At 46.4% G+C, this 11519-nt stretch overlaps 1 protein-coding gene across 3 annotated transcripts in view; it reads right to left on the bottom strand.

Annotated features, from left to right (window-relative positions):
• Positions 1–213: 213 nt before the first annotated feature.
• The window catches only part of LOC115073621 (puromycin-sensitive aminopeptidase-like), a 325446-nt gene continuing 314140 nt past the window's right edge, over positions 214–11519 (bottom strand). For all 3 annotated transcript variants that reach the window (XM_029572186.1, XM_029572187.1, XM_029572185.1), the window contains one exon: positions 214–596. Coding sequence is in view for 1 of the 3 variants with exons in the window: in XM_029572187.1 (XP_029428047.1) it covers positions 459–596 (138 nt within the window). In the remaining 2 variants the exon portion in view is untranslated. The remainder of the gene's footprint in view (positions 597–11519) is intronic.

The raw sequence follows: 11519 nt of genomic DNA, 5'->3' as shown, positions 1-11519 counted from the left end.
CCGCCCCCCCTTACACAGATTTATTCTTCATAAACTCGTATCAGCTACCTGCCATACAGAGTGAGTCTTCTAGCAAGTTCCTCCATGGGTCAGCTTTAAACCATTTATACACTCAGCTCCTGGGAGCCCTTAAGGAATTCCTGCCCAGACTCTTCCAGTGGCCTCAAGTTTCCCCCTTCTTACTGTTATACAAAGGGCACAGCACAGGAAAGGTATGAGGAACAGTCACAGTTTCTTTATTCTACATTTTATTACTATTGTATTTACAGATTGAGTGTTTTTGTTGAATTGTCGACAAATTTTAAAAAGGAATTAATTCTGAGCAGGAACCAGTTAACTGCATCCACTGTCCATCCCCCACTCTGGCAAGAGAGAAGCCTTTGATTCTCTGGCAAGGAACAAACCATTGGGTAGTTGTCCCTTCCTGGAGATGAGACTGCAGCAGCTGTGAGCACATCTCACACAACACGATTGACCAGATATTCATGCATTGCCTCAGCATCCCGCTTCAGCCAGGCTTCATTCAGGAGGATGTTCTCACAGCACTGCTGCACTGTGCGCTCTGCTGAGGGAGCTGGGTGACTGTCAAAGAAAGCCTGCAAGAGACAAAGCGAAAGACATCAAACAGGTGACAGGATACAAACATGAGAGGTACAAATAGCCAGGAATCAATCTACCCCTAGCGATCCTGACAGATACTTGTGACCTGGCTTGGGCACTATTGGAAACAGGATACTGGGCTTCATGGACCTTTGGTCTGACCCAGTAGAGCAAATTGTATGTTCTTATGACTGCTGCAGGCAGCCTTTCTTTCCCACTGGAGCCCACAGGCAGAGAATTCTGAGAATCAATTACCTCTCTTTGGAGAAGCCAGGTCAAACCTTTCCTGATGGCTTTCATAGGACAATTTGTCAAAAGTGATGGAGTTGGAAATTCTGGATCTGTAACTGACTACAGATGCCAGTCTGAGGGGCTAGGGGGCCATTTGTCAGAATCAGACTGCATACTCGTAATTTAGATTTGTTTTTTGAGATTTGTATTTTTTTTATGGTATTCTGAAATATGAGGTTATGTTTTATTATTTTATTTATTGAACTGTAAATCGCCATAACATCTGTAAACCAGCATGATGTGATTTTTAATCACGAATGCCGGTATAGAAAAACTCTAAATAAATAAATAAAATAAATAACCTTTGGAATGGCAATTGATACATATTTTCTAAATAAATAAGGTTTCTGGACAATGAAAGAGGCATGGGAACGAAGAGAAAGCTTCATATGACATCAAGATTACATTCAGTTTGGACAAATCTGCTAAGGCGACCTTCCTTAAAGGAAATTAAGAAAAATTGAAAACATCTCTGGCTGAAGATTAACATATTCATCTCTGGCTGCTTATACAACCAAGACCAAAATTAAAATATGTTCAAGCAGCATTGTCTTAACTATCAAGAAGTGTTGCTAGCAGTAATTTTGTTATCTGTTTGATAGTTGGTTAGTTTTATTTGTAAATATTACTACCCTTAACATAAGGCTTGCAGGTAACCAGGGCTCCTGCTATGATCCCGAATGTATCTAACAGTGGTTGAGCTGTTGTTTACACAGCTCAACCACTGTTGGGTTTACACCCTCTTGACGCAGCCTTCTTGGCAAAACACGGTATCTATGTCAGGGAACATTTTGATCTTTAGAATATATTTGTTTGAAACTCAGGAGTCTCTTCATCAACAAATTGTTCATGATTACTTTAGAGTGAATGAATTCTTTCTAAAAGACAACTACATATACCATCCTCTCTTATTTTTACAATATTTTTTGAGTGTGGATTATCACTCCCATCTTTCTTTTGGCAGTTACTAAGCAGAAACATGGGAGTAACCTGCATAGAGCAGCAATTACTACCATGAGAAACTTGCTGGGCAGATTGGATGGACCATTTGTTCTTTTTCTGGCTCATTACTATATTACTATAAAAGAATTTCAGCAGGAAGGTAAGTAGGATTTAAAGAAGATACAACAATCTAGCATAAGTTACTGAGACAAAAGATCGGCAAAAAATACTACAAGAGACTAGAATTGATATTAAAGAGAGCTTTAAGAGCACGGAATAAGATATAATGTATCAATTAACTTACAATCCCTGCACTCTCCTACAGTTGTGGAATTGTAGATGGGCCTCAAATATTTAAATAGTTGGATGTATGAACAAGAAAATTCCTTCATGCCAACCAAGTAATCTACAAGAATGAAGTTGCTAAGATTGTACATTCCAAGAGCTGAATGCAGTATGGGCTGGGGAACTGAAACTCTTTGGAGCTGGGATTCTCAGGAACCAGAGCCTCGCTGAATCTATGTGCAATTTTATTTTGTTATTTACCTGTGCTTAATGTAAAAGAGCTTTATATTTGCCAAAGATTGTGCCTTGTCTGTTAGTAAGGGGCAGATTTGATATTGAAACCTGAAAGTGAGCTATTTTGCCCCAGGGGTCAATCTGATCCTTTGTGGGCTGTGCTTAGCCAGGAGACAGGAAGCACTAAAGCTTCTTGTGTCCAGCTAAGAAAAAGTTTAACTTAGTAAGCCAATCAGGGGGAGGGTCTTATCAAACTCAATTGCAGATACAGAGTCCTGAGAACAACCTTGACCAAGGGTTAACTGTTTAACTCCCAACCACCCCTAGGTTTGTTTTTCTGATATAGTCTGCCTAAATACATAATTGGCAACAAGATAAATTAGTAAATTGGTATTTCCTTAGGTGTTATCCATCAAATACATTTACCAAAATGAGGACAATCCAATGTAACTATTGTGGAGCCTTTATTCTGAGGGACATCATCTTGAAAGTTAGGGCTTGCCCCATTTGTTCAGAACTCTCTTCCTTGAAAAAGGAGCTGGCTGAAGTTAAAGCTGAATTAGATGCAATAAAGAAAGTTTCACCCACTTTACATTATTCAGGAATTAATTCCCCATGGGCTCAGGTAGGATAAGACCTGGGACCCACCAACACCCGTTCTTCACAGCTGTGCAGTCCACAGGTCTTACCACCCCCCCCCCCCCCCCCCTCACACAGGGCATTAAGGAACTCAAAAAAACAACAGGATTACAGTGGGCTCTGGTAGAATTTGACCTGTGATGCGGAGACACACACTTTATCAAGTGACACAAGTACAGAACGCCTTCTCTGTATTAAATACCGAAGAAGTTCTTGAGAAAGAGATTGAAGTAGCCAGCAGAAATGCTGTTCAAATAGTCAGTGACAGTAGGACATTAGAATGTCAACCCCAAATACAAATTCAAATGCAATAAAAAAGGCAAAGTGAATAACAATAGTCCGCTAAATAAGTCACACAGAAGAGTCCAAGAAAAGCATTAACCTGTACCAGAATAGCTGGAAAGCTATGTGCACAAATGCTTGTAGTTTGGGCAATAAAATCCCAAACCTGCAAGCCCTAATGTTGGAGGCGGACTTGGACATTGTTGCTGACACAGAGACGTGGTTCACGGATTCACATGATTGGGATACTACCATACCAGGATATAACTTATTAAGGAAGGACAGAGAGGACAGAAAAGGGGGAGGAGTGGCTCTTTATGTCAAAAACAATATCCAAGCATCCGAGCTGCAGGGAAGATGGGGCAAAGAAGAAGCGTTATGGGCTGGCCTAAAAAAAGATGGGGCATCCATTTTTATTGGCGTGGTTTACAGGCCTCCAAATCAAATGGAAGTACTAGACAGAGAACTGATTGAAGACATCCAAAAGATGAGTAAGAAGGGAAAAGTGGTGATTGTTGGAGATTTTAATCTACCGGATGTAAACTGGAGAATCCCTTCTGCAAGTGGCTCTGTTCAAACAAATGGTAATGGAGCCTATGAGGGAAGGAGCTATTCTCTATTCAGTGCTCACTAATGGAGATAATATCTCTAATGTCTGGGTGGGTGCCGACCTCAGCACCAGTGATCAAACGGTATGGTTTCATATCACTAATACGATATGGAGAAATCGCACAAAGACCAAGGTTGTGTGTTTCAAAAACACAGACTCTGTTGAAATGGGGAAGTACCTGGAGGAAGAACTAGAAGGCTGGGAGAAAATGAGAGCTGTGGAACAGTGGGCCAGACTAAAAGGAGCAATTAATGAAGCGACTAACTTATATGTTAGAAAAGCAAGAAAAGAATGAAACCTATCTGGTTCTCAAAGGAGGTGGCTGATAAAATAAAAGATAAAAGAACAGTGTTTAAGAAATATAAAAGATCCCAAAGGGAGGATCACAAGGAAGAATATCTGGTAAAACTGAGGGAGACGAAGAAAGTAATCAAGAAAGCGAAAAGTCAAGCGGAAGAAAGGACTGCCAAAGAGGTGAAGCAAGGTGACAAAACATTTTTTTAGATACATCAGTGAAAGGAAAAAAGTCCAAAGTGGTATAGTGAAATTGAAAAGTGAAAAGGATCAATGGGTGGAGACAGATGAATAAATGGCAGAAATATTAAACGAATACTTCAGTTCAGTGTTCATTAAAGAAGACCCCGGAGAAGGACTGTCGCTAGGTAACAAGAAACTGGAGGGGAGTGGAATGGATAAAACTCCATTTACGGAAGAGAATGTATGGGAAGAGCTAGGAAAACTGAAAGTGGACAAAGCCATGGGGCCTAATGAGGTTCATCCCAGGATACTGAGGGAGGCTCAGAGATGCGCTGGCGGCTCCGCTGCGTGAACTGTTCAATAGATCCCTGGAAACGGGAGTGGTGCCGAGTGATTGGAGAAGAGCGGCGGTGGTCCCTCTTCACAAGAGTGGGAGCAGAGAGGAGGCTGGAAACTACATGCCGGTTAGCTTCACTTCAGTGCTGGGAAAAATATTGGAGTCACTGCTGAAGGAAAGAATAGTGAACTATCTACAAAGCAGCAGAATTGCTGGATCAGAGGCAGCATGGTTTCATCAAGGGAGGGTCCTGTCAGACAAATCTGATAGACTTTTTTTATTGGGTGACTAGGGAATTAGATCGAGGAAGAGTGCTCAATGTCATCTACTTGAATTTCAGCAAAGCTTTTGATACGGTCCCGCACAGGAGGCTTGTGAATAAAACGAGACACTTGGGAGTGAGTGCCAAGGTGGTGACCTGGATAGCAAACTGGTTGAAGGACAGAAGACAATGTGTGATGGTAAATGGATCTTACTCTGAAGAGAGAGCGGTAATGAGCGGAGTGCCACAAGGGTCTGTGTTGGGACCGGTCCTGTTCAATATCTTCGTGAGCGACATCACAGACGGGATAGAAGGTAAGGTTTGTCTATTTGCGGATGATACTAAGATCTGCAACAGAGTGGACACGCCGGAAGGAGTGGAGAGAATGAGACGGCATTTAAGGAAGCTAGAAGACTGGTCGAAGATATGGCAGCTGAGATTCAATGCCAAGAAGTGCAGAGTCATGCATATGGGGTGTGGAAATCCGAAAGAAATGTATTCGATGGGGGGTGAAAGGCTGATGTACACAGAGCAGGAAAGACACCTTGGGGTGATTATGTCTAACGATCTGAAGTCAGCGAAACAATGTGACAGGGCGATAGCTAAGGCCAGAAGAATGCTTAACTGCATAGAGAGAGGAATATCTAAGTAAGAAAAGGGAAGTCATTATCCCCTTGTACAGGTCCTTGGTGAGGCCTCATGTGGAGTACTGTGCTCAGTTCTGGAGACCGTATCTCTGAAGGGACAGAGACAGGATGGAGGCGGTCCAGAGAAGGGCGACCAAAAAGGTGGATGGTCTTCATCAAATGACTTATGAGGAGAGATTGAAGAACTTAAATATGTATACCCTGGAGGAGAGGAGGAGCAGGGGTGATATATGATACAGACTTTCAGATACTTGAAAGGTTTTAATGATACAAAGTCAATGATAAACCTTTTCCATTGGAAAAATATCAGCAGAACTAGGGGTCACGATTTAAAACTCCAGGGAGGAAGACTCAGAACCAATGTCTGGAAGTATTTCTTCACGGAGAGGGTGGTGGATGCCTGGAACGCCCTTCTGGAGGAAGTGGTGAAGACCAAAACTGTGAAGAATTTCAAAGGGGCGTGGGATAAACACTATGGATCCATAAAGTCTTGAGGATGTGAATGAAAAGAAGAGGCATGGGGGTGGCTTGCGGGAATGTTGGCTACTACCTGCTGATTAATACCCTTATTCAATAAACATATACACGGTTAATGCGACTCCAACATTGCTCTATGCTTCAACGGCAAGAGGAATTGTAGGAAAAAGGATTTGCATTCACAAATTAGTGTGGAAGTAGCTTGCTTGTTGCAGCAATTACCACCCCAAACCAAATAAGCCTGATACTTCACTTTCAATGCATATCCAGTGTAGCTCTCTGCTTCAATGGCAGGGGGGAATGAAGATAAGAGGATTTATAGTCAGACAACTAGCAACAAGGACTGAATTGCATTAGTCTGGGTAAACAAGCGTGGGTGTAGCTTGCTTATTACGGCGGTTACTACCCCATACCAATTAGGCTTGATACTTCACTTTGATGCAGCTCCAACACTGCTCTCTACAACAATGGCAGGGGTAGAAGGAAATTAGAACCAAAAAGTTACCAATAAGGGCTCTGACCTCAGCGGTCAGAGTAACAGATAAGTTTGAGAAAAATAAGCGTGAAAGCTTGCTGTGCAGACTGGATGGGCTGTTTGGTCTTCTTCTGCCGTCATTTCTATGTTTCTATGTTCTATAAATGGATTATACATACAGAGCTGCTTATTATAGGCCTCCAAGCATATTTAACAGCATCAACAAATCCAAACACTCAAAAAGTGCTAAACAGCCAAAAATCGGTCTCCATCCTCAAGACTGGACAATTATTTCAACAAGTAGAACTAACAAGTGAAAATTTACCAGAGTATTTGGGGAAAGACAATACAAGTTGCAAAGCAAGCTAAAAAAAAAAAAACAAAACAAAAAACTCTTTAAAGAGTCAGAATAGCAAGCAAGAAGAAACAATTGGTTAAAGCACAAATATATCAGGAAATACAAAGATTTCCTCCTGCAATTACTAGTAGAGCAAGACCTGACAAGATTGGTTAAGATGAGGTGAACAACCTAAAGATGAGAGTAATAATTGCAGCACAGGACAGTGGACTACGGACAAGATGGTTCATAGCTAGCAAAGAAAAATCACAGTAAACGATAACTGAAAAATCTATAAAACCAAACTGGAACAGTCCCACACATCTTGTCACTACGTGTAATATGCTGTCAGAAGATCTGTATACAGAAAGGCACAAGATGGCACAGCTCATCCATTGTGACCACCATAACGCTGCTATATCAGGAAAACACTGGAAACACAACCCTGACAGAATTGCAGAGAATGAAGATGTTATGATCAACTGGTGCATTCCTATTCTAACCCATAAAAAGCATGATGCAAGAAAACTGACATATTGATAAAGAAGAAAAAAAACACAAGAACAGCATTGCTAACAGAGGTATCAGTTCCAAGTGACTATTCTGTACAACATATGGAAACAGAGACGATCCTCCAGTATCAAAAGATGCAATCAGAGACCAAGAAAATATAAAGAAATAGTCACAACTGAATTGGGAGCTACAGGCCTGATTAAAAGGAACTTCCAGGTGCACTTTGGTATGTTGCCTATACATCATATTAACTCCAAAAGGAAGCTTTTTTTTTTCTGGCACAAAGTAAGTATTAAGGCAAGCACTAGAGGAAAATTAGTTTCTTACCTGATAATTTTCGTTCCTGTAGTACCAAGGATCAGTCCAGACACCTGGGTTGTGACTCCGCACCAGCAGATGGAGACAGAGCAAGACTTGTCGGGCACCCTCACATATAGTAAGGCGCCACCCACAGCTCGTCAGTCTTACGAATGTCAAAGCAAAACTGCAAGGAAAACAAACTAACTAACTTTACCGCCCCACACTAGGGCAGATTCAACCAAAAAACCCCCAGCTGGATCAGAACTTCCAGAACCAGAGGACCAACAACAGATACTGAAAACAATCGAAACCAACCGAGCGGACTCTTCCTAAACCGCAAAACAATACTTGGGCGGGAGCCTGGACTGATCCTTGGTACTACAGGAACGAAAATTATCAGGTAAGAAACTAATTTTCCTTTCCCTGTACGTACCAGGATCAGTCCAGACACCTGGGATGTACCAGAGCTGAACTACCGAGGGTGGGAACCAGAGAGTCCCGCTCGCAGAACTCTCCCCCCGAAACCCTCTGAATCCAGGTTCTGAACATCCAGCCGATAGGGTCGAGCAAACGTATGCAACGACTTCCAAATTGCCGCCCGGCGAAACTCCTGTGGCGACACTTGCGCAGATTCCGCCCACGAGGTGGACTGAGCGCGCGTCAAGTGAGCGCAGAGGCTCACCGGAACAGGCTTACCTTTCCAATAGGTACACAGGAGAAATAACTGCCTTCAGCCACTGAGAAATTGCCGCTCGAGAAGCAGCGCCGATGGTCTGAAAACCCAAAAAGGATTTGCTACCTCCAGGTAACTGAGCAGAACTCTGTGGACATCAAGTTTCTCCAACACCTGGGCGTCCGGATCAGCCCGCGGGCCCTCAGGAAAACCGGCCATTCAACCGTCGGGCTCAAAAGACAAGCAGACACCACCTTCGGAGGGAAGAAGGAACGGTCCTTAGAAAGACTCCAGAATCCGAGAAGCCCAAAAAACGGCTCTCGACAAGGCAACGCCTGCAACTCTGAAAAAGCACCTCGCCGACGCCATTGCTACAAGAAAAAAACCACCTTCAGGGTAAGGTCTGTTAGTGCCGCCCTCCTAAAGGCGACGTGCACAGAGCCGAGAGCACCAAATTAAAATCCAGGAAGGACAAGGGTGCCGCAACGGAGGCCACAAATGCGTAGCTCCATGAAGAACAAAACGCACCACGTCTGGATGATGAGCCAGCGACCGACCGTGCACCTTTCCTCGGAGCCAGCCAAGCGCCGCTACCTGTACTCGGAGGGCGCTGCATGCCAGAAGAAAAGCGAGGACATCCGGCACGGATGGTAACCCCGAATTCACGTCACGCGATCTACACCAATCGTCAAACACTGTTCAGACCCGGACGTAGTCAAAAGACATAGACCGCTTCCTAGAACTCAGCAAGGTAGCTACCACCGCATCCGAATATCCCTTTGTCTTTAAACGTGTCCTCCCAAAACCACGCCGCGAGACAGAAGTGAGCCACGTCCTCCAAACATATCGGACCCTGCCGCAGGAGAGCCGCATCCCCCCGAAAACGGAGAGGAGCCTCCTTTGCCAAGAGCAAAAGGTCCACGAACCATGGCCGTCTTGGCCAGTCCGGCGCCACCATGACCATGACCACCTCCGCCGGATGCGATTGTATTCGACGAAGGACTTTGCCTATCAGAGGCCCGGAAGGGAACACATATATATATATATAGGAGAACGTCCGTGGGCCAAGGGAGTACCAGCGTATCTACCCCTTCGGCTCCACGTTCTCTCCGTCGACTGAAGAATCGGGGAGCCGTGGCGTTCTGAGCGGTGGCCATCAAAAACATGTGTGGCGTTCCCCACCTTTGGCAAATTAGGTGGTAAGCCATCTCCGGCAGCTCCCACTCCCCTGGTTCCAACCGATGCCAACTGAGGAAATCCGCTTGGACATTGTCCACTCTGGCGATGTGGGACGCCGCGACGTTGATCAGATTTCTTACCGCCCAGAGCATTAGCAGCCGCGCCTGCTCCGCCATCGCACGGCTCTTTGTACCGCCCTGGCGATTGATATACGCCACTGTGGTCGTATTGTCCGACAACACTCTGACCGAAGTCCCCCGGAGCAATGGGAGGAACGAGTGTAGCGCCCATCGTGACCGCTCTGGTCTGCCAGCAAGTGATGGACCACTGTGACTGTGCTTTTGGACCACAGTCCCTGCACTGAGCGGCCCCTGCAAACCGCCTCCCAGCCGGATAAGCTGGCATCCGTGGCGACCACCGTCCAGGAGGGCATGAGCAGGGACACTCCGCGTGTCAGATTGTCGGTTCTGAGCCACCACTGCAAACTGGACCTCGCCTGATCCGTGAGCGGGAGGGGAAGAGAAAACTCCTCGGACACCGGCCTCTGGACGTAGATGAGCGACCGCCCAAGGGACTAGCGCCCACCTTGACGCCATCGATCCCAACACCATCAGGTAATCGCACACCTGCGGACGACTCACCTGACCCTGCAGCTTGCAGACCCGCTCCATGGACAGGAAAACACCCTGCCTTGCGTCGTGTCGAACCGCGCTACTAAGTATTCCAGGGTTTGGGTGGGTACCAGCCGGCTTTTGGCGAGATTGACCACCCATCCGAGCGACCGCAAGAGCTGCAGGACTCTGTCGACTGCCAGTCGGCACTGCATTTCGGATTTGGCTCGAATCAGCCAATCGTCCAAATTGGGGCGTTCGCTGATGGCACGGTCGAATGCCGATGTGAGGTAAGCCTCCGTCAGATCCAGCGACGCCAGGAATTCCCCTGGTCGAACCGAAGCTATGACTGAGCGGATCGTCTCCATTTGGAATCGAGGGACGCGGAGACATCTGTTGACTCCTTTGAGGTCCAGGATGGGTCGGAAAGTGCCCTCCTTCTTTGGCACTATGAAGTAAATGGATACCGGCCCAGATGACGCTGACCCGGAGGCACGGGAACTACCGCGCCCAGGTCTTCTAGGCGTCGCCACGTATCCCGAACTGCCAACGCTTGATGCCTGCCTTGTAAGGGGACACCAGAACTCTGTCCGCCGGAACCCGAGCCGAAAAGTAACGCGTAACCGTGTCTTATCACGCTGAGGACCCACCGGTCCGTGATTCTCCTGGCCCGATTCCCGTAAAACCGCGCCAACCTGGATCCTACCTCCGGTGTAACCAATGGAGCCAGCTGCGGGGAAGGGGCCCTCCGCAATTCATTTGGCGGGCTTCGGACTGGTCCCCGACAAGGAACCGCCTTGCCGTCCAAATGTCCTTCCTCGAACGGACTGGGACCACGACGACCGACGAGAGGAACTAGATCGATACGGGGCCCCCGACGATCTCTGTGGCGGCGACTTCCTGGGCCCACAAACGCGGGACCTATTGGAAAACGAAGACTGGGCCCTGTATCTGTCCTCCGGTAACTTGAACGCCCGGTTTTCACCAAAGTACTGCATCAGGTCGCCCAGTTGTTTGCCAAATAACAACTTCCCCTTAGAAGGGAGCGAGCCTAGGTGTGCCTTGGAAGATCCATCCGCCGCCCAATTACGGAGCCACAGGAGACGTTGTGCCGAAAACTGCTGAGACCATGGCTCTAGCCGAAGGCCGCAGAAGGTCGTGCATCGCCTTCGCGCTGTACGCAATAACTGCCTCCAAGTTGTCCGCTTGCTCCGCCTCCTCACCCGAGAGGCTCGCCTTGGCCTGAAGAACCTGAGCCCAGCGCAAGCCGGCTCTCAGGGCAAATACTACCAATAGCCGCCCGTGCGCCCAGAGCCGAAACCTCAAAGACTTTCTTGAGCTGAGACTC

This window comes from Rhinatrema bivittatum, chromosome 12 (genome assembly GCF_901001135.1).
Source record: "Rhinatrema bivittatum chromosome 12, aRhiBiv1.1, whole genome shotgun sequence".
Lineage (NCBI taxonomy): Eukaryota > Metazoa > Chordata > Amphibia > Gymnophiona > Rhinatrematidae > Rhinatrema > Rhinatrema bivittatum.
The sequence above is the reverse complement of the archived record's forward strand: the minus strand, read 5'-3'. Positions and strand labels throughout refer to the sequence as shown.